At 45.0% G+C, this 18,740-nt stretch overlaps 1 protein-coding gene across 2 annotated transcripts in view; it reads left to right on the forward strand.

Moving 5' to 3' along the window:
• The window catches only part of VPS36 (vacuolar protein sorting 36 homolog), a 58,416-nt gene that overhangs the window by 1,463 nt on the left and 38,213 nt on the right, over positions 1–18,740 (forward strand). The window contains exon 1 of one of the 2 annotated variants that reach the window (XM_066380954.1): positions 9,631–9,795. The exons of the other annotated variant lie outside the window; for it this stretch is intronic. Within the exon in view, the coding sequence (XP_066237051.1) occupies positions 9,700–9,795 (96 nt within the window). The 5' untranslated portion in view covers positions 9,631–9,699. Of the gene's footprint in view, positions 1–9,630; positions 9,796–18,740 lie in introns of those variants that run through there. 2 annotated transcript variants of the gene reach the window in all.

Consider the following 18,740-nt stretch of genomic DNA (forward strand, 5'->3'; position numbering starts at 1 on the left):
TTCCCATGAAGGGCAAGGGATCAGGGAAGCCCCTGCAATCGTGATAGCAGGAACTGTGTGAGCCAGCTCCTGGTCTGTCCCACTTTATAGTGTAGAAAACCAAAAACCCCCAATCCAATATACAAACAAGGAAGTCTCTGATACAAAGTCACTTATTCGAGGCATAATTGGATTCCTCATGAGAGTGCACCACCCAGATCATACAATCAGTCAAGGGTGTGGGGAAAAGCCCAGTCTTAAAACTAAACCCTAGGCTACAACGACCCTGCCTGCCCACAGCCCATCCCCCACACCCAACACAAATCACAAGCGAGCAAACACATATATCATATTTACAAACTCATTTGACCAACATTCCACCCCTTTTGCTCGCTTTACAATCTAAACCACAGGTATCTTCCATGATGGCCACTGTGCAAGGAGTGGGATACATTGCATAAACAGAGATAGTACAAATACAGCAATAGGATTAACAGATCAAAAGCTATGGATGAAATGAGAGAGCTGTCAGCGGCACCAAGAGAGGCAAATCTTTTCCCTCTGGCAGAATACAGGCCAGAGTTTTGTCTGCAGACAGCACCGTAGCTGGCACCAGAGGCCGCCTAAATTGTGCCCCCAACTCCATCAGCTCTGCCTGGGTATAGGGCCAGACCACAGAGTGTTCCATTACCTGGGCAGGAGGCTGTGGCTGCCCCTGAGGGACTCTTTGTTGCTGGGTTTTTACCTTCTTGGCGACAACTGGTCGGGCTCTCAGCGTGTGTATGGCAGCTTCAGCCTGAGCCTTCTCATCTTCAGAAGAGTCACAAGCGCCTCCTCCCGCTGACTCAAAGCCAATCCACCGGCATGGCTGCTGCTGCTCCTTTGGTGACCGTTTAGGCTCCTGTGGCTGCTGGCTTTTGGCCAGAAGCTGAGACTCGAGCTCTTGAATCCACCGGTGCAAACGTTCTGAGAACACCTGCTACTTTGCAAAGCTAGTTCAAGTCCACAGTCTGGGAAACCAGCCTCAAGGCCAATAGGAAGTAACTTACTTTCAGAAAAAGTAAGTTCTACTAAAAATCTCTTTGTTTTAGAGAAAGTAAGTTTGCCAAAAATTATGTTAAGAGCCTTTCTTTTCTATATTTCAAGTTCTCACTTTAAAATATCACCTTCAAAAAAAAGCCTTAGCAAACACCCAATTCACAAAAACTAAATAATTAAGAGCCAGAAAGGTATCGGGGGTGGGAGTGGGGAAGAGTTGAGAGTTCCGTGTTGTGCCTTTCTGGTTTTACGCATTGGATTCATAACATTCCTCTACCTTATTTACTTATTTATTTTAGAAACAGTCATTTATTTATTGTTCAATGAAGTTCCCCCACCCCCAAGGGCAAGAATTGGAGTTGTGTGTGGGTATATTGAGCCTGGGACATTCTTTGTGCTTAGGGTCACAGGGCATGTGACAGTTGGGCCCGGACAGGAAGCAGATTCAGGATGAGATGGGGCTGGCTGGGTGGAAGACCTGGCTTTGGGGCTGGGTATAGGATGGAGTTAAGGATGAGGGTTGGATTGGCCTGAAGTAGGTGGGAATGAGGATGAAGAAGCTGGGAATGAGGTGGGTTTGGGTGGAGATGGGGAGACGGGAATGAATGGGATTGGGAATATGGTACTGAGAGTGGGTATGGAATGGGGTTGCAGAGGCTAGTGATTGGCTTTGGGGCTAAAAATGGGGTCAGGATAGGGTTGAAGGAGTTCTTGGGTTGAGAATGAGCTGAGGGTTGTTGCTATAGTTAGGGATGGTGTCAGGATAAGGAGGAGCACTGGATATGAGGTTCAAAGCTTTTTCTGACTTTGGATCCTAAGTCAGGTCCAAGTTTAACCAGGGGACCCCCAGGTCCCACTGCTGAGACCATGGTTTGGAGGGCAGAGGGCTGTGATATCTCTAACAGCTGAGGTCACCCTAGGCTCCAGGAAAAGCCTCTTGGTAACTCCAAGTGACCCTCTGCAGTCTCTGCAACGCTGGGTGCTCAGGTTTCTAGTCCTCAGTGTCCCAGTCCTCAATGGTAGATGGCATGGCCAGGGCGGATCTGGCCCTGGAGCTTCCTTTTTCCCATGTCCCCCCTGGGTTGGTCGTGTTAGAGGTGATGACAGCATCATGGGTGGGGTCCTGGGGCCAGCTCCAGGGACCCTTTCCCAGACCATCTTTGGCTGCTTAGACCGCCCAGTTCCCCATTACCAGCCCCAGCCTAGCCTGCAAGGGATATCCCAGTGCCCACATTCCTGAGTGGCCTCTTGATGGTGCCCAGCTGGGTGCCACAGCTTGGGGGTTGCAGGGGTAGGAGGACGGGGACTACTGAAGGGTATAACTCCCAGCAGGGTGCTGTGCAGGAGAAAAAAGAGGGTATCCAAATGAATGGGGAAGGTGACAGAGGCCAGGCTCTTGGAGAGCCCCAGGAGGGCTGGATCTGGGGTGCCCAGGAGAGAAGCTGGCAGGGCTGGAAAATGAGCAGGGAATCCTGGCTCTGTCCCAGGTGATGGCAGGGAGACGCAGTTCCTTTTCGGCTCTGTCCCTTCCTTCTACCGTTCCATCTTTGTGGGTGGGGTCTCTCAAGTCTCTTTCTCCATCTTGTCTTGTCACAGGAAAGGGGCTGGACCCAGGTGGTTCTGCCTGACCTGATCGAAAATGTGTGGGTTCTTGACTTTGTGCAGGAAAGCTTTCATAACACATGTCCAGGTGATTTTGAGAATATTTAGTAAAGCTGAGGATGGTGAAAGCATTCGTTTATTCCTAAGAATTTTTTTTTTTAAATTAGGGATGTTGAATTGTGTCAAATATCTTTTTATTAATCATTTGATTTTCTTTTTTGAGATGTGGGTTACATTTTGAATACAGATTTCCTAATGTTGAATTGTACTTATGCTCCTTGAATAAATTCTACTTGGATTTGCTATACCATTCTTATAATATTTTGTTTATTTGGTTTTGTAAATATTTTACATAAGATTTTGCATTCATATTTATGTGACCCCTCTCTTCAGACTTTCTTATAATTGAGTTTTCTTTTTTATTTTCTTTTGTGCGTGAGTGTGTGTGTGTGTGTGTGACAGAGATAGAGACAGAGAGAGGGACAGACAAGGACAGACAGACAGGAAGGGAGAGAGATAAGAAGCATCAGTTCTTTGTTGCGGCTCCTTAGTTGTTCATTGATTGCTTTCTCATATGTGCCCTGACCGGGGGGCTGTAGCAGACCAAGTGACCCCTTGCTCAAGCCAGTGATCTTGGGCTCAAGCTGGTGGGCTTTGCTCAAACCAGATGAGTCTGTGCTCAAATTGGCGACCTCGGGTTTCAAACACCTGGTCAGGCATTGGGTTTTCAATCAGTTTTTCTGATTTCATAAAAAGAATTTGGAAACTTTCTTTGTATTCTGGAAAAGGCTAAGTGGTAAAATAATTATTTGTTCTGTCAAGGTTTAAAATAATTCACTTGTGAAATTATTTGGTCCTGAATTGGGTTTTTTTTGTTGTGTGTTTGTTTGCTTGTTCCTCTTTGATAATTTATTCAATTAGGTTTTAAAATTTATTTTCTGGGGTTAATTTGAATGTTCATATTCTCCACATACCCATTTAAATAAATTTTTCCTATTAATTTGCATAGGGCTTTGTAAAATGTCTTTTATGAGAACCATACCTGTCAATCTATTCCATGTGAGATTCTGATAGGCTGCCCTGCATAGGTGTTAAAGAAATCCCACATACACTGATATATAAAAACAAACATAATCATAAGACACTTAAGGGCAGGGGTCCCCAAACTACGGCCCGCGGGCCACATGCGGCCCCCTGAGGCCATTTATCCGGCCCCCGCTGCACTTCTGGAAGAAGCACCTCTTTCATTGGTGGTCATTGAGAGGAGCATATTGACCATCTCATTAGCCAAAAGCAAACCCAGTTCCCATTGAAATACTGGTCAGTTTGTTGATTTAAATTTACTTGTTCTTTATTTTAAATATTGTATTTGTTCCCGTTTTGGTTTTTTACTTTAAAATAAGATATGTGCAGTGTGCATAGGGATTTGTTCATAGTTTTTTTTATAGTCCGGCCCTCCAACGGTCTGAGGGACAGTGAACTGGCCCCCTGTGTAAAAAGTTTGGGGACCCCTGCTTAAGGGAATAGTGGCATGCAGAAAGGGAAAAATTCCCCTTTCCCTCCTCTGGTTCTTTTGGCTGGTTGAATAATCAAATCAGCAGGAGACAGAATGACAAGAGAAAAATCAAATCTAGTTTCTTGCACACAGGAACCCCACCTACATGAGAGAGTCAGAGACCTTGCAAACATAAAAGACTCATAGGCAGAAAGGGAAAATGAGGTATATATGACCTTCTGAGCTAGAGACGAGGTAAGACACCTTAGGATTCAGAAATTCATTACAAGCAGAGCACATATTCAGTAATTAGTAGTTTTCCCTGCCATATAGATGGGTCAAGAAAAGTATCTCTGAAGACTGATAGGTGCCTGCCAGAGGGGAAGGGGGTTCGAGGACTGAATGAAAAAGGTGAAGGGATTAGAAGTACAAACTGGCAGTACAGAAAAGTCACAGGGATGTAAAGTACAGCGTAGAGAATACAGTCAGTAATGTTGTAATAACTATGTGTGGTGTAATAACTGGGAATATATAGGGAGAACACTTTGTAAAGAATATGAATGTCCAATCACTGTGCTGTACATCTGAAACTAATATAAAATAATATTACATATAAACTGTAGTTGAAAAATTGAATTAAAACAATAGAAAAAGAAAGGCTATTTCTAATAATCTCTTATTATGGGCAAGGTCTATGAATTCAAATTCTTCTAGATAATTGCAGGGGTGGGGGTGGGGCAGGAGTTTATTTTGAGCCTATAAGGTTTTGGTTGTTTTTGGCCCTAAATAATCTGCATACCATAGGGGCACAGATTGGGGTGATTCATCCTGAACCCTGCTAACCTAAAAATAAACGGTCTTTCAAAGTGAGAGCAACAAGCATTTATGTAAGATCAATAAAAATAGCTATTCGGGGTGCTTTGACTTAGGCAGAAACCCAAATAATTTTCCAATCAGAAGACAAAGGCAGTGGGTATTGACGAGAAAGGAAAAGAGAACAATGACATCAACAGAAGGAAGGCATTTCTATTGGTGTAAATATACTGCTCACAAAAATTAGGGGATATTTCAAAATGAATATGAAGCTATAAAATATCCCCTAGTTTTTGTGAGCAGTTTAACATTACATGGTCACAGCAGCTCTAAAGAACGTTTTAAATTTTCAGTCTGACAGTCATCAGTTCAGTAGTCATAATATCTGCTCTCGTTACGATTGTTAGAGTTTTTTGGGACACAATGTGGCTTTAAGTCCAGTCCAAAGGTAATTTTGCCCTGTTTTAACATTCCAGGCCCTGGCCGGTTGGCTCAGTGGTGGAGCGTCGGCCTGGCGTGCAGAAGTCCCGGGTTTGATTCCCGGCCGGGGCACACAGGAGAAGCACCCATCTGCTTCTCCACCCCTCCCCCTCTCCTTCCTCTCTGTCTCTCTCTTCCCCTCCCGCAGCAAGGCTCCATTGGAGCAAAGATGGCCTGGGCGCTGGGGATGGCTCCTTGGCCTCTGCCCCAGGCGCTGGAGTGGCTCTGGTCGCAACAGAGCGACACCCCGGAGGGGCAGAGCATCGCCCCTGGTGGGCGTGCCGGGTGGATCCCGGTCCGGCGCGTGCGGGAGTCTGTCTGACTGTCTCTCCCCGTTTTCAGCTTCGGAAAAATACAGGAAAAACAAACAAACAAACAAACAAACAAACAAAAAGATTTCAACTTGTGTGTTGCCTGACGACCTTTCAGTAGCTGAGTCTTACAGGCAGCTAGCACGTGGTAGCAGACTTCACGGAGCCCGTTTGCTGAGTGGGCCGAGGCCCAGAACTGATAGCAGCTGGCCTCATTTTGCATCATGGCCTCTCGCACACATCTCCAGGTTCAGCACAGAGAGCGACCAGCTGCAGATTACTTTGTAGCTCCTACCAAGCAGTGCCAAGCATGTCAAAGGCTGACCTTGACCTGCTTCAGAGACCCTTCAAAGAAGTCCCAGAAACAGAGGCCACACCCAGTGACTGGCTTCAGACCACAACAGGGCACTACCCAATTAGCTACACGAGTGGCATACCCTGAGCATGGTCTTGGCAGGCTTCAGAGCCCGCTAGGGTGAATTCTGCTCTGTTGAATTAGCATTCCCGCATAGCAGCTCATATGCTGTGATTGTGGCCAAAACATACAGCCCGTTAGCCTGAGGCTCAACCCCACCCACTGATATGCCAACAGCAAGCTGGGCTCAACTACAACAGGAGGGTACACAAAACCCACATAAGGGACACTCCTAAAGCACCCAGCTCAAGTGATCAGGGGGACTGTGCCACTGGGTTCCACAGGACACCTACCACATAAGGCTGCTTTGCCAAGACTGGGAGACGTAGCAGATGTAACTAATATATAGAAACAAACACTGAGAAGCACCCAAAATGGAGAGATGCAGAAACATGTCCCAAATGGAAGAATAGGAGAAAACTTCAGAGAAAGAACTAAATGAAATGAAGATAAGCAATTCACCAAAATCTGGTTACAAAGATTCTAAAGAAACTTAATGAGAACTTCAATAAAGATATACTAAGCATAGGCCCTGGCTGGTTGGCTCAGTGGTGGAGCATCAGCCTGGCATGCAGGAGTCCCAGGTTCGATTTCCGGCCAGGGCACACAGGAGAGCACCCATCTGCTTCTCCACCCCTCCCCCTCTCCTTCCTCTCTGTCTCTCTTTTCCCCTCCCACAGCCAAGGCTCCATTGGAGCAAAGTTGGCCTGGGCACTGAGGATGGCTCTATGGTCTCTGCCTCAGGCGCTAGGATGGCTCTGGATGCAACAGAGCAATGCCCCAGATGGGCAGAGCATCGCCCCCTGGTGGGCACGCCGGGTGGATCCCAGTCGGGTGCATGTGGGAGTCTGACTGCCTCCCCATTTCCAACTTCAGAAAAATACAAAAAAAAAAAAAAAAAAAAAGATATACTAAGCATAAAAAAATGACAAATAATAAAAAATGAACCAGGTAGGCCCTGGACGGTTGGCTCAGTGGTAGAGTGTTGGCCTGGTGTGCGGGAGTCCCGGGTTCGATTCCCGACCAGGGCACACAGGAGAAGCGCTCATCTGCTTCTCCACCCCTCCCCCTCTCCTTCCTCTCTGTCTCTCTCTTCCCCTCCTGCAGCCAAGGCTCCATTGGAACAAAGTTTGCTCGGGTACTGAGGATGGCTCTGTGGCCTCTGCCTCGGGTGGGGTGCTAGAATGGCTCTGATTGCAGCAGAGCGACACCCCAGATGGTCAGAGCATCGCCCTCTGGTGGGCATGCCGGGTGGATCCTGGTCTGGGAGTCTGACTGCCTCCCCATTTCCAAATTTAGAAAAATACACACACACACACACACACACACACACACACACACACACAAATGAACCAGGCAGAAATGAAGAAAAGAATAATTGAAATGAAGAATACAATATATCATGATGACTATGTACAGGCCCAGGTGGATACTGGAAGCATCAGGGGGGGGGGGGACCACTCTGTAAAGTATAATTTTCTAACCACTTTGTTGTGCATCTGAAACTAATACAAAATAATATTGAATGTAAACTGTAATTGAATAAGTAAATAAAATTTAAAAGAATATTCTAGAAGGAATCAACAGCAGATTAGATGAAGCCAAGGATTGAATTAGTGATTTGGAAGACAAGGTAGCAGAAAACACCCAGCATTACAAGAAATGCTAAAGGGACTTCTTTAAGGAGAAGGGACTAAAAAGAACATAGATGTAAATAATAAAATGGCATAAACTATGTACCTATCAATAATCACTTTAAATGTAAATAAGTGCTCCAACCAAGAGACATGGTATAACTGAATGTGTAAGAACACAAGACCCATACATATGCTGCCTACAAGAGACCCACTTCAGATCTAAAGACACACAGACTGAAAATAAAGGGATGAAAAAAGATATTTCATGCAAATGAAAATAAAAAGAAAAGCTGGGGGAGCAATACATTTATCAGACAAAATAGACTAAAAAGGCTTCATAGACAAAGGACCTCTTATAATGATGGTAAAGGGATCAATCCAGCAAAAGTATATAACCCTTGTAAACATTTATGCACCTACATAAAAGCACCTAAATATATAAAGAAAATATTTACGAACATAAAGGGAGAGACCAACAAGGAGTCAAGTTACAGTAGTGGATTTTCACACTCTTACTATGTCATCAATGGATAGATCTTTCAGACAGAAAATCAAAAAGGAAACAGTGGCCTTAAATGACACATTAGACCAGATGAATGTAATTGATATTTTTAGAGCATTTCATCTCAAAGCAGCAGAATATACATTCTTTTCAAGTGCACCAGCATTGTTTACAATAGCCAAGATATGGAAGCAATTTAAGTGCCCATCAATGGACAATTTGGTAAAGATATGTGGCACATCCATCTACAATGAAATATTACTCTGCCATAAAAAAGAATGGAGTCTCACCATTTGTGACAACATGGATGACCTTAGAGGGTATTATGCTAGGTGAAATAAGTCAGACAGAAAAAGATATCATATGATTTCACGTATATGTGAAAGCTAATGAACAAAATAAAGGACCAAACAAAACTGAAGCAAACTCATAGACACAAAGAGCAAAGTGATGGTTCCCAGATGGGAAGGGTGGCTGGGGGATAGGTGAAAAAGGTGAAGGAATTAAGAAGTACAATTTCATGGTTACAAAATAGTCATGGGGATGTAAAGTACAGCACATGGAAAGTAGTCAATAATATTGTAATAACTGTGCATGGTGCATAAATTATATGAATGTCTAACTACTATGCATACACTGAAACTAATATAAAGTAATATTGAATATCAATTGTAATAGGAAAAAAATTCAAAGAGTGAGGTAAGGGCAGTAAATCATTATTTCAGGTCTTGAGGTCAGCTTTGGTGTCCTTCAGTCTGGTTTCATGAAGATGTGGCCAGGTGGTCCTTCAGCTTTAGGGCTCTGGAGTGACAGACAACTCAGGCCATAATGTTATCTTTAGCTTAACAAAACGTATGTTTTGTGTGCATTAGTCAGGGCATGCCATTGTTTCTCCCTGCCGCAGGGGTTAACTAGTGAAGGAAAGCGCTAAGGCTTACAAGGCATTCTGTGAAGAAAGGGAATAGGGTGTTGGGGGCTACAAATTAAATCAAAATCACACATTGTATCAGGATCCTAGGTTTCCATTGCAGCTGTGTAAAAACAATTGAGGCCATTTGAATTCATTTGGGGAAAAAAGTTATTATTTACAGCCTTTAATGAACATGGAAACATGCTGGAAACTGACAAGAAAACTGCACAGATATACAGCAACCTGGCCTCTAAGTCCCTTCTAAGCTCTGGGTTTGCACCCCAGCAGGACAAACGATGGGGTGTACGTCCCTGACGGCCATTGGCGAACGATTGCCAGGGGGCGCTCAACAATGTCTGCATGTCCCTGGAGACCCCTCGGGCCGCGCGCTCCCCAGGGCTTCCGCGTGCCGCTGCCTCCCCTCCCGCCGCCAGGGGGCGCCGCAGACCGCATGGAGCTCACTAGCTGCGGACCAGCCGCAGCGCGGGCGAGAGGCTAGGGCCGGCCGGCGGAGACCATGGACCGCTTCGTGTGGACCAGCGGCCTTCTGGAGATCAACGAGACCCTGGTGATCCAGCAGCGCGGGGTGCGCATCTACGACGGCGAGGAGAAGGTAGGGCGGCAGCGCGCAGCACGGCCGGATCTCGCTCTCCCGGCCGCGGGCGCGCAGTCGGGCAGGCCTCCCGGGCCTCCCCCGCGCCGCGGGCGCCCGCCCAGCGTTGCGCAGCGGCCCCGCCGTAGGACCGGGTCCCGGCGCGCGGGAGGGGCGGAGACCACGACGGCCCACGCCCGAGGTGGTCTCGGACCCCGCCGCGGCTGCCCTGGGCGGAGCGCCCGAGCAGCGGCCTTAGGACCCGCCGTGGTCGCGGCCGACCCGCGGCTGCGCGTGGGCCCGCCCGCCGCAGGGATCGTGCCCCGCCCCCGTCCCGCAGAGCGGCCCACGGATTGCTGGAAGGGACTTCCGTAAAAGTTGGTGGCATTATCTATGTGAAGACATCCCAAAGCTAAAGGCTTTGAAACAATTTGGGGAGGAGTTTTGAGCGTCTGTTTTGTTGAGTGATGTAGTAGGCCGTGCCTGGCAATCCAAGCTTAAAACCCAGGAGATCCGTCTGCAAGTTGAGAGGAGAAATAGTAACTATAAGTAAACGTCCTGCGGAGCCTTCCACCCACCGACAAACTGTCTTCCTTTTCTGGATGAAATGGAGAAGCTGGAAATAGGAAAAAAAAAAAAGTAAACTCTCATGTTTAGTTTCCACAAGTTTCGCTTGCTATTTCTCCTTCCTTGTTCTGCTCATGGAACTTCCTTCTGCACCTCTGCGCGCCTCCCACAGCCTTCCCCGGCCTGCGCTGCAGAAGCCGGGGCTCCTTCTGCGGGTCCGGAGGCGGGTCAAGCCGCCAGCCAGACGTCCCGCTGACCCAGTGCTCTCCTGCCCTCAGGGCTTTGCTCATGGACAGTGTTGTCTCCATTATTGAATCAAGGCCTCTTTCTTAAATAATTTGCTTGGGTTCAGCCATTTAACTGTATCGTACTTTTATTAACTTGGTCTCAGATTGGGTTTGCACCTTTTGGCTGGAGTAACAGCTAAGTGTTTCTTTGTTTTAAACCAGGGTTACACCTTTGGAACTGTTTTAAATGGAGCAGCCTGCTCAGCCTTCCCCTCCCCCAGTGGGTATGACGGTGTCCCACTTTCAGAACCGAATGCTGACAAGGGTAGATCCGTCTTCAGGGACTCCTCCAAAGCCACACCCTTCTGGAAGTCATGCTTTTGCGGAGCACAATACTGTTGCTCTATGTAATTCCAGCATGCAATTACAGTACACCTTGGCTGACTTGTAATTTTGATACATTTAAAAACAAAAAAATCAAAACCATTAGTACCTGTATATGGAAAAACATTGTTAAACCAGCAAATTCTGGCTTTTCCTTTAGATTTTTTGGCTCTTGTTTTAGCAAACAAGTAGGTAATAGATGTCAGAGGATGTAGGGCTAGTAGTTGCGGCCATTGCCGCCAGGCACGTGCAAGTTCTCATTGAATTCAGACAGACGGAATAAAACAGCAGAGCAGAAACTGGTGGGCTTTTTTTTTTTTTTGGTATTTTTCTGAATTTGGAAACGGGGAGGCAGTCAGACAGACTCCCGCATGCGCCCGACCGGGATCCACCCGGCATGCCCACCAGGGGGCGATGCTCTGCCCATCTGGGGCATCGCTCTGCTGCAATCAGAGCCATTCTAGCACCTGAGGCAGAGGCCACAGAGCCATCGTCAGCTCCTGGGCCAACTTTGCTCCAATGGAGCCTTGGCTGCGGGAGAGGAAGAGACAGAGGAAGGAGTGGGGGAGGGGTGGAGAAGCAGATCGGTGCCTCTCCTGTGTGCCCTGGCCGGGAATTGAACCCGGGACTCCTGCATACCAGGCCTACGCTCTACCACTGAGCCAACCGGCCAGGGCTGGGCCATTTCTTTATTCTAGCCTCACAACTGGCTGGCGAATAAACACAAACACAGGGAGCACCAAAACCCACTCACATGTTCTCCGGTTCCACAACCAGAGGAATCTTTCTGGTTTTTTCTAGAATCAAAGGCTCCACTAGCCTCAGTCACCTCTTTTTCCCCATCTGCACAAACCGGCTTCTTCTTCAGCACCCCTCCATCTTAGCTGCTTTTCAAAAATATGGCGTCCTTCTACTCGTTCTTCTTCACAAACTTTTCTTGGTGTGAAAACCCCTCCTGCAGCACACATTAGCATGACAAAGCCCCTTCCCAAGCAGGAAGGTAATTAGCTGTTTCACCTGGGCAGCGTCATTCATTTTTCTTTTCTTTTTTTTTACAGAGACAGAGAGAGACAGGAATAGACAGGAATGGAGAGAGCTGAGAAGCATCAATCATCAGTTTTTTGTTGCGACACCTTCGTTGCTCATTAATTGCCCTCTCATATGTATTAATTGCCTTCTCATATGTGTCTTGACCGTGGGGCTACAGCAGACCAAGTAACCCCTTGCTCGAGCCAGTGACCTTGGGTCCAAGCTGGTGAGCTTTGCTCCAATCCACTAAGCCCGCACTCAAGCTGGCGACCTCAGGGTCTCGAACCTGGGTCCTCTGCATCCCAGTCTGACACTCTATCCACTGTGCCACCGCCTGGTCAGGTGGCAGTGCCATTTTTAACAAAATGAGCATAAAAATCACATTTTGCAAACTTATTTGCCCAACAGAGGATTAAGAAAAACTGAGTTGAGACCCTTTAATCTAGTCAAGAATTCAGGGGGTGGTGAGGAAGGGGTGTAGGTGTATTTGAAATTAAAGCAGAGCTCTAGGACAAGCCAACTCACCACTGTGGTCCCTGGCTGGAAATAGTCTCTTACTGACTGGGGGCGGGCCAGATTTCTGGCTGAAAGTCTTGTGTCCTGGTTTCCTCCAATTACTGGTAGGAAGGCTTCCAAATCTCACCTGCTCTGAAGACGAGGAAGCTGCACATCAGTCTCCAGATCTGATCAAGTTCCCTTTCAAATCTTTCACTGACTCCCTTGACTGCTTAGCCTTCATAGCTTTGTATCCCAACACATTTCCCAGACCAGTGTGCACATGGCTGTCTAATAGATCAGTTGGACAGACTTGTAGGACAAGAAATGTGTCTTACTCATCCTTCCTATCTTCTGGTTCATTGGGGGGGGGGGGGTGAAATACATTTTGAAACAAAATCCTGAATAATTTGAACACTTATTATGTACAAGGAACTTTATATACAATTTCATTTTGTCCTCTCAATAGGCATATGAGGTGAATATTTTACTGAATGAGAAAATAACTCTCAGACAGAAAGTGACTTGCCTAAGACCCACAGTTATCAGGAGAGACAGGAGTTAAATCTCTATTGATCAGAGCCTGTGCTTTAGTCACTGTGATGCCATGCTTCAAGAAAACAGCAGTTGCCAGTACCAGACTCTATGTAATGTTTATATAGTCAAAGCAAAGATGAGGACACTGAGACCCTCAGCTGATAGTTGAGAAAACTGACCTGTCCAATGTCACACAATTAGTAACTGGTGGAGCTAGAATGGACTGCGTTCTTCCCACCAGTCAAGTGCCTCTTGTGAATAAATTTGTGCTTGCTTGTTTAAACAGACACAGTTTTTATGTGCCCATTATGACTGGATAATTTTTTGTTTTCATAAGCAGTGTAGACAGGTCATTTGTTTCCATTCACAGAAGTTTCTTTAGCCTCAGCTAATTTAAAAAATAACGTAAGGTTAGTAGTATATAAAGGGGCAAGTTGACAGTATATACTAGTAGATTTTTTTTTTTTTTTGTATTTTTCTGAAGCTGGAAACAGGGAGAGACAGTCAGACAGACTCCCGCATGCGCCCGACCGGGATCCACCCGGCATGCCCACCAGGGGCGATGCTCTGCCCACCAGGGGGCAATGCTCTGCCCCTCTGGGGGGTCGCTCTGCCGCAACCAGAGCCACTCTAGCGCCTGGGGCAGAGGCCAAGGAGCCATCCCCAGCGCCCGGGCCATCTTTGCTCCAATGGAGCCTTGGCTGCGGGAGGGGAAGAGAGAGACAGAGAGGAAGGAGGGGGGTGGGGGTGAAGAAGCAAATGGGCGCTTCTCCTTATGTGCCCTGGCCGGGAATCGAACCCGGGTTCCCCGCACGCCAGGCCGACGCTCTACCGCTGAGCCAACCGGCCAGGGCCTATACTAGTAGATTTTGAAAATATTTCTTTATTCTAGCTATTTTACTTTTAGGAATTTACCCTTGGGGAATAATCAGATGTCTAAAAATATAATGGCCTGACCAGGCGGTGGCGCAGTGGATAGAGCGTCAGACTGGGATGCGGAAGGCCCAGGTTCGAGACCCTGAGGTCACCAGCTTGAGCGCGGGCTCATCTGGTTTGAGCAAAAGCTCACCAGCTTGAACCCAGGGTCGCTGGCTCCGGCAGGGGGTTACTCAGTCTGCTGAAGGCCCACGGTCAAGGCACATATGAGAAGGCAATCAATGGACAACTAAGGTGTTGCAACGTGCAATGAAAAACTAATGATTGATGCTTCTCATCTCTCTCTGTTCCTGTCTGTCTATCCCTGTCTATCTCTCTCTCTAACTCACTCTCTGTCTCTAAAAAAAATAAATAAATAAAATTAAAAAAAAAAGTCTTTAAAAAAATATAATGAATGAGGATGCTCATCTCAGCATTATTATATATTATGTATCATGTATAGGGAAATGGTGGAAGCAATCTGAATGTTCACCATAGGGATTAGTTAATTGAATATGACATGTCCTAATCAGCATGAGGAATTGCTAATGAGGCTGCTAAGTGAAAAAAGCATGTTAAAAAACTAAATATCATGACCTCATTTTATTTAAAGATTCCAGGGGTCGTCAAACGTTTTATAAAAACCTTCCACTTTTGCAGTGCTGGTTAATCTGGTCCCTACCGCGCAACCAAACGGGGTGCCATGAAAGCTGGAACGCCCACTAGTGGGCAGTAGGGACCAGGTTGACCAGCACTGCAAAAGTGGGCAGTTTTTATAAAAAGTTTGATGACCCCTGACACATACATACATATATACACTCTTGATTGGTATGATTGTGACAGATTTCTTTTTCTTTCTTTCTTTCTTTCTTTCTTTCTTTCTTTCTTTCTTTCTTTCTTTCTTTCTTTCTTTCTTTCTTTCTTTCTTTCTTTCTTTCTTTCTTTCTTTCTTTCTTCTTTCTTTCTTTTTCTTTCTTCTTTCTTTCTTTCTTTCTTTCTCTTTCTTTTCTTTCTTTCTTTCTCTTTCTTTCCTTTCTTTCTTTCTTTCTTCTTTCTTTTCTTTCTTTCTTCTTTCTCTCTTTCTTTCTTTCTTTCTTTCAACTAGAGAGGGAGAGAGACTGATAGGAAGGTAGATAGATGAGAAGCATCAATTCTTCACTGAGGCACCTTAGTTGTTCATTGATTGCTTTCTCATATGTGCCCTGACCGGGGAGCTCCAGTGACACCTTGCTCAAGTCAGTGACCATGGGGTCATGTGTATGATCCCACACTCAAGCCAGCAACCCCATGCTCAAGTTAGTGAGCTGGGCTCAAGCCAGCGACCTCGCAGTTTCAAACCTGGGTCTTCTGAATCCCAGGCCAACGCTCTATCCACTGTACCACTTCCTGGTCAGGCTCATTTTCTTTTTTAGATTAAAAAAATACTTTCCAGATTTCCAGCAGTATATTACTTTTATAACAGAAAAAATGTTAGATAATAAAACAAGACAGGGTAAGAACTTATTCATCAAATACCCAATTTATTCTAGTGGTAGAAGCAGGCCAGCCTAAACTTGTCTATCAGGTTTTAGCTCATAATAACTCGGAATCCCTGAAGGGAGCTATTACACAATTTCTTTCCTTAGAATAGCAACATTTTTATGTTTGTGTTGCAATGGAATTATAATTAATTCTTATATGTGGATTTTAGTAAGATAAAGTACAGTTTCTTAATCAGAGCTGTTATGCTCTAATGTAGCATCATAAACTCTTAAGTCAACATATGCCGTGGATTTTAGTAAGATAAAGTACAGTTTCTTAATCAGAGCTGTTATGCTCTAATGTAGTATTCTCTGGGATTCCTGGACCTGTATTTAGGGCAGTTTTCTGTCATTATTTTTCAAATAGGTTTTTGATTCCTCTCTCCTTTTCTTCTCCTTCTGGCATCCCTGGGATGCAAATGTTGGTATGCTTGATGTCCCAGAGACCCTTTAAACTGTCCTCATTTTTTTTCCCTATTCTTTTTGCTTTTTGCTGTTCTGATTGGGTTTTTTCTCCTACCTTAGCTTTCAAGTTGCTGATATTTTATCCCTTCGCTTTAATCTACTTTTGATTCCCTCTAATGTATTCACTTTGATGTGGTTTTTAAAAAATATTTATTGATTTTAGAGAGAAAGGAGAGACAGAAACATTGACCTGTTATGTTTTCTATCCCTTTGTTGAAGTTCTCACTGAGATCATTAAGCATCTTTATAACCAGTGTTTTGAACTCTGCATCTGGTAGATTGCTTGTCTCCATTTTATTTAGTTCTTATTCTGGAGTTTTGTTCTGTTCTTCCATTTGGGACATGTTTCTTGGTCTCCCCATTTTGTCTGTGTCCCTGTGTTTGTTTCTATGTATTAGGTAGAGCTACTGCATCTCCAGTTCTTGGTACAGTGGCTTTATGTCCTAGGGCCTAGTAGTGCAGCCTCCCTGGTCACCCAAGCCAGGTGCTCAAGGTGTATGAGCCCCTCCTTCTACCTTTTTTTTCTTTAATTTTTACTGATTTTAATTTATTGTGTTCACATAGCTTCAAGTGTCCCACCGAATATATCACCCCCACCCCCATATTCCCCTCGATACCCTCCATGCCCCCTCCCCCCAATGCCTTCCCCCTTCCCTCCAGGATTTGCTGTCCTGCTCTCTATAATGCTGTTATGTGTATATAATTTCACTAAACTCTTTCCCTTCTCTGATCCCATCCTCTCATCCCCTTTCCTTCTGTCCACTTTCCTTCTGGTCCCTTTGATCCTGCCTCTGCCTCTATTCGTTCTTTAGTTCCCATTGTTCATTCAATTCCTTAAATGAGTAAGGACATGTGATATTTTTCTTTTTCTGCCTGGCTTATTTCACTTAACATAATAGTCTCCAGGTCCATCCATGTTGTCACAAAAGGTAAGATTTCTTTCTTTTTCACTGCCGTGTAGTATTTCATTGTGTATGTACCACTGCTTTTTAATCCACTCGTCCACTGAAGGACACTTGGGCTATTTCCGGATCTTGGCTATTGTAAACAATGCCGCAGTAAACATGGGGGTGCATTTCTTCTTTTCTATCAGTGATTTGGTATTCTTAGGATATATTCCTAAAAATGGGATAGCTGGGTCAAAAGGCAGTTTGATTTTTAATTTTTTGAAGGATCTCCATACTGATTTCCACAGTGGCTGCACCAGTCTGCATTCCCACTAGCAGTGCAGGAGGGTTCCCTTTTCTCCACACCCTCATCAGCACTTATTGTGTGTTATTTTGTTAATGAATGCCATTCTGCCAGGTGTGAGGTGGTATCTCATTGTGGTTTTAATTTGCATTTCTCTAATGATTAGTGATGTTGAACATTTTTTCATCTGCCTATTGGCCATTTGTATGTCCTCTTTGGAGAAGTGTGTATTCATTTCTTTTGCCCATTTATTTTATGTTATTTTATTTTTTTGTATTTTCTGAAGTTGGAAACGGGGAGGCAATCAGACAGACTTCCGCATGCACCCGACCAGGATCCGCCCGGCATGCCCACCAGGGGGCGATGCTCCACCCATCTGGGGCGTTGCTCTGTTGCAACCAGAGCCTTTCTAGTGCCTGAGGCAGAGGCCATGGAGCTATCCTCAGTGCCTGGGCCAACTTTACTCCAATGGAGCCTTGGTTGCTGGAGGGGAAGAGAGAGACAGAGAGGAAGGAGAGGGGGAGGGGTGGAGAAGCAGATGGGTGCTTATCCTGTGTGCCCTGGCCGGGAATTGAACCCGGGACTCCTGCATGCCAGGCCGACGCTCTACCACTAAGCAAACTGGCAAGGGCTTCTTTTGCCCATTTTTTTAATTGGATTTTTTACCTTCCTGGTATTGAGTTTTACCAGTTCTTTATAAATTTTGGTTAATAACCCCTTATCAGACGTATTGGAGAATATGTTCTCCCATTGTGTGATTTGTCTTTTTATTTTGTTCATATTGTCTTTAGCTGTGCAAAAGCTTTTTAGTTTGATATAGTCCCATTTGTTCATCCTGTCCTTTATTTCACTTGCCCCTGGAGATAAATCAGCAAAAATGTTGCTGCAAGAGATGTTGGAGAGCTTACTGCCTATGTTTTCTTCCGAGGTGATCATGGTTCCACAACTTACATTTAAGTCTTTTATCCATTTTGAGTTTATTTTTGTGAATGGTGTAAGTTGGTGGTCAAGTTTCATTTTTTTGCAAGTACCTGTCCAGTTTTCCCAATACCATTTGTTAAAGAGGCTGTCTTTACTCCATTGTTTGCTCTTATCTCCTTTGTTAAATATCAATTGTCCGTAAAGGTGTGGGTCAATTTCTGGGTTCTCTGTTCTGTTCCATTGATCTATATGCCTGTTCTTATGCCAGTACCAGGCTGTTTTGAGTACAATGGCCTTGTAGTATAGCTTGATATCAGGAAGTGTGATACCACCCACTTTATTCTTCTTTTTCAAGCTGCTGAGGCTATTCGTGCTCTTTTCTGGTTCCATATAATTTTTGGAATATTTGTTCTATATCTTTGAAGTATGTCATTGGTATTTTAATAGGAATTGCACGGAATTTATAGATTGCTTTGAGTAATATAGACATTTTACAGATGTTTATTCTTTCTATTCATGAACACAGTATGTGCTTCCACTTGTTTTTATCTTCCTTGATTTCTTTTATCAATGTTTTATAATTTTCTGAGTTAAATAATTAATCTCCTTGGTTAAATTTACTGCTAAATACTGTATTTTTTTGGTTGCAATAGTGAAGGGGATTGTTTTCTTAATTTCTCTTTCAGATAGTTCATTGTTGGTGTATAAAAATGCC

The sequence above is a fragment of the Saccopteryx leptura genome, chromosome 4 (assembly GCF_036850995.1).
Source record: "Saccopteryx leptura isolate mSacLep1 chromosome 4, mSacLep1_pri_phased_curated, whole genome shotgun sequence".
In the NCBI taxonomy this organism is placed as follows: Eukaryota; Metazoa; Chordata; class Mammalia; order Chiroptera; family Emballonuridae; genus Saccopteryx; species Saccopteryx leptura.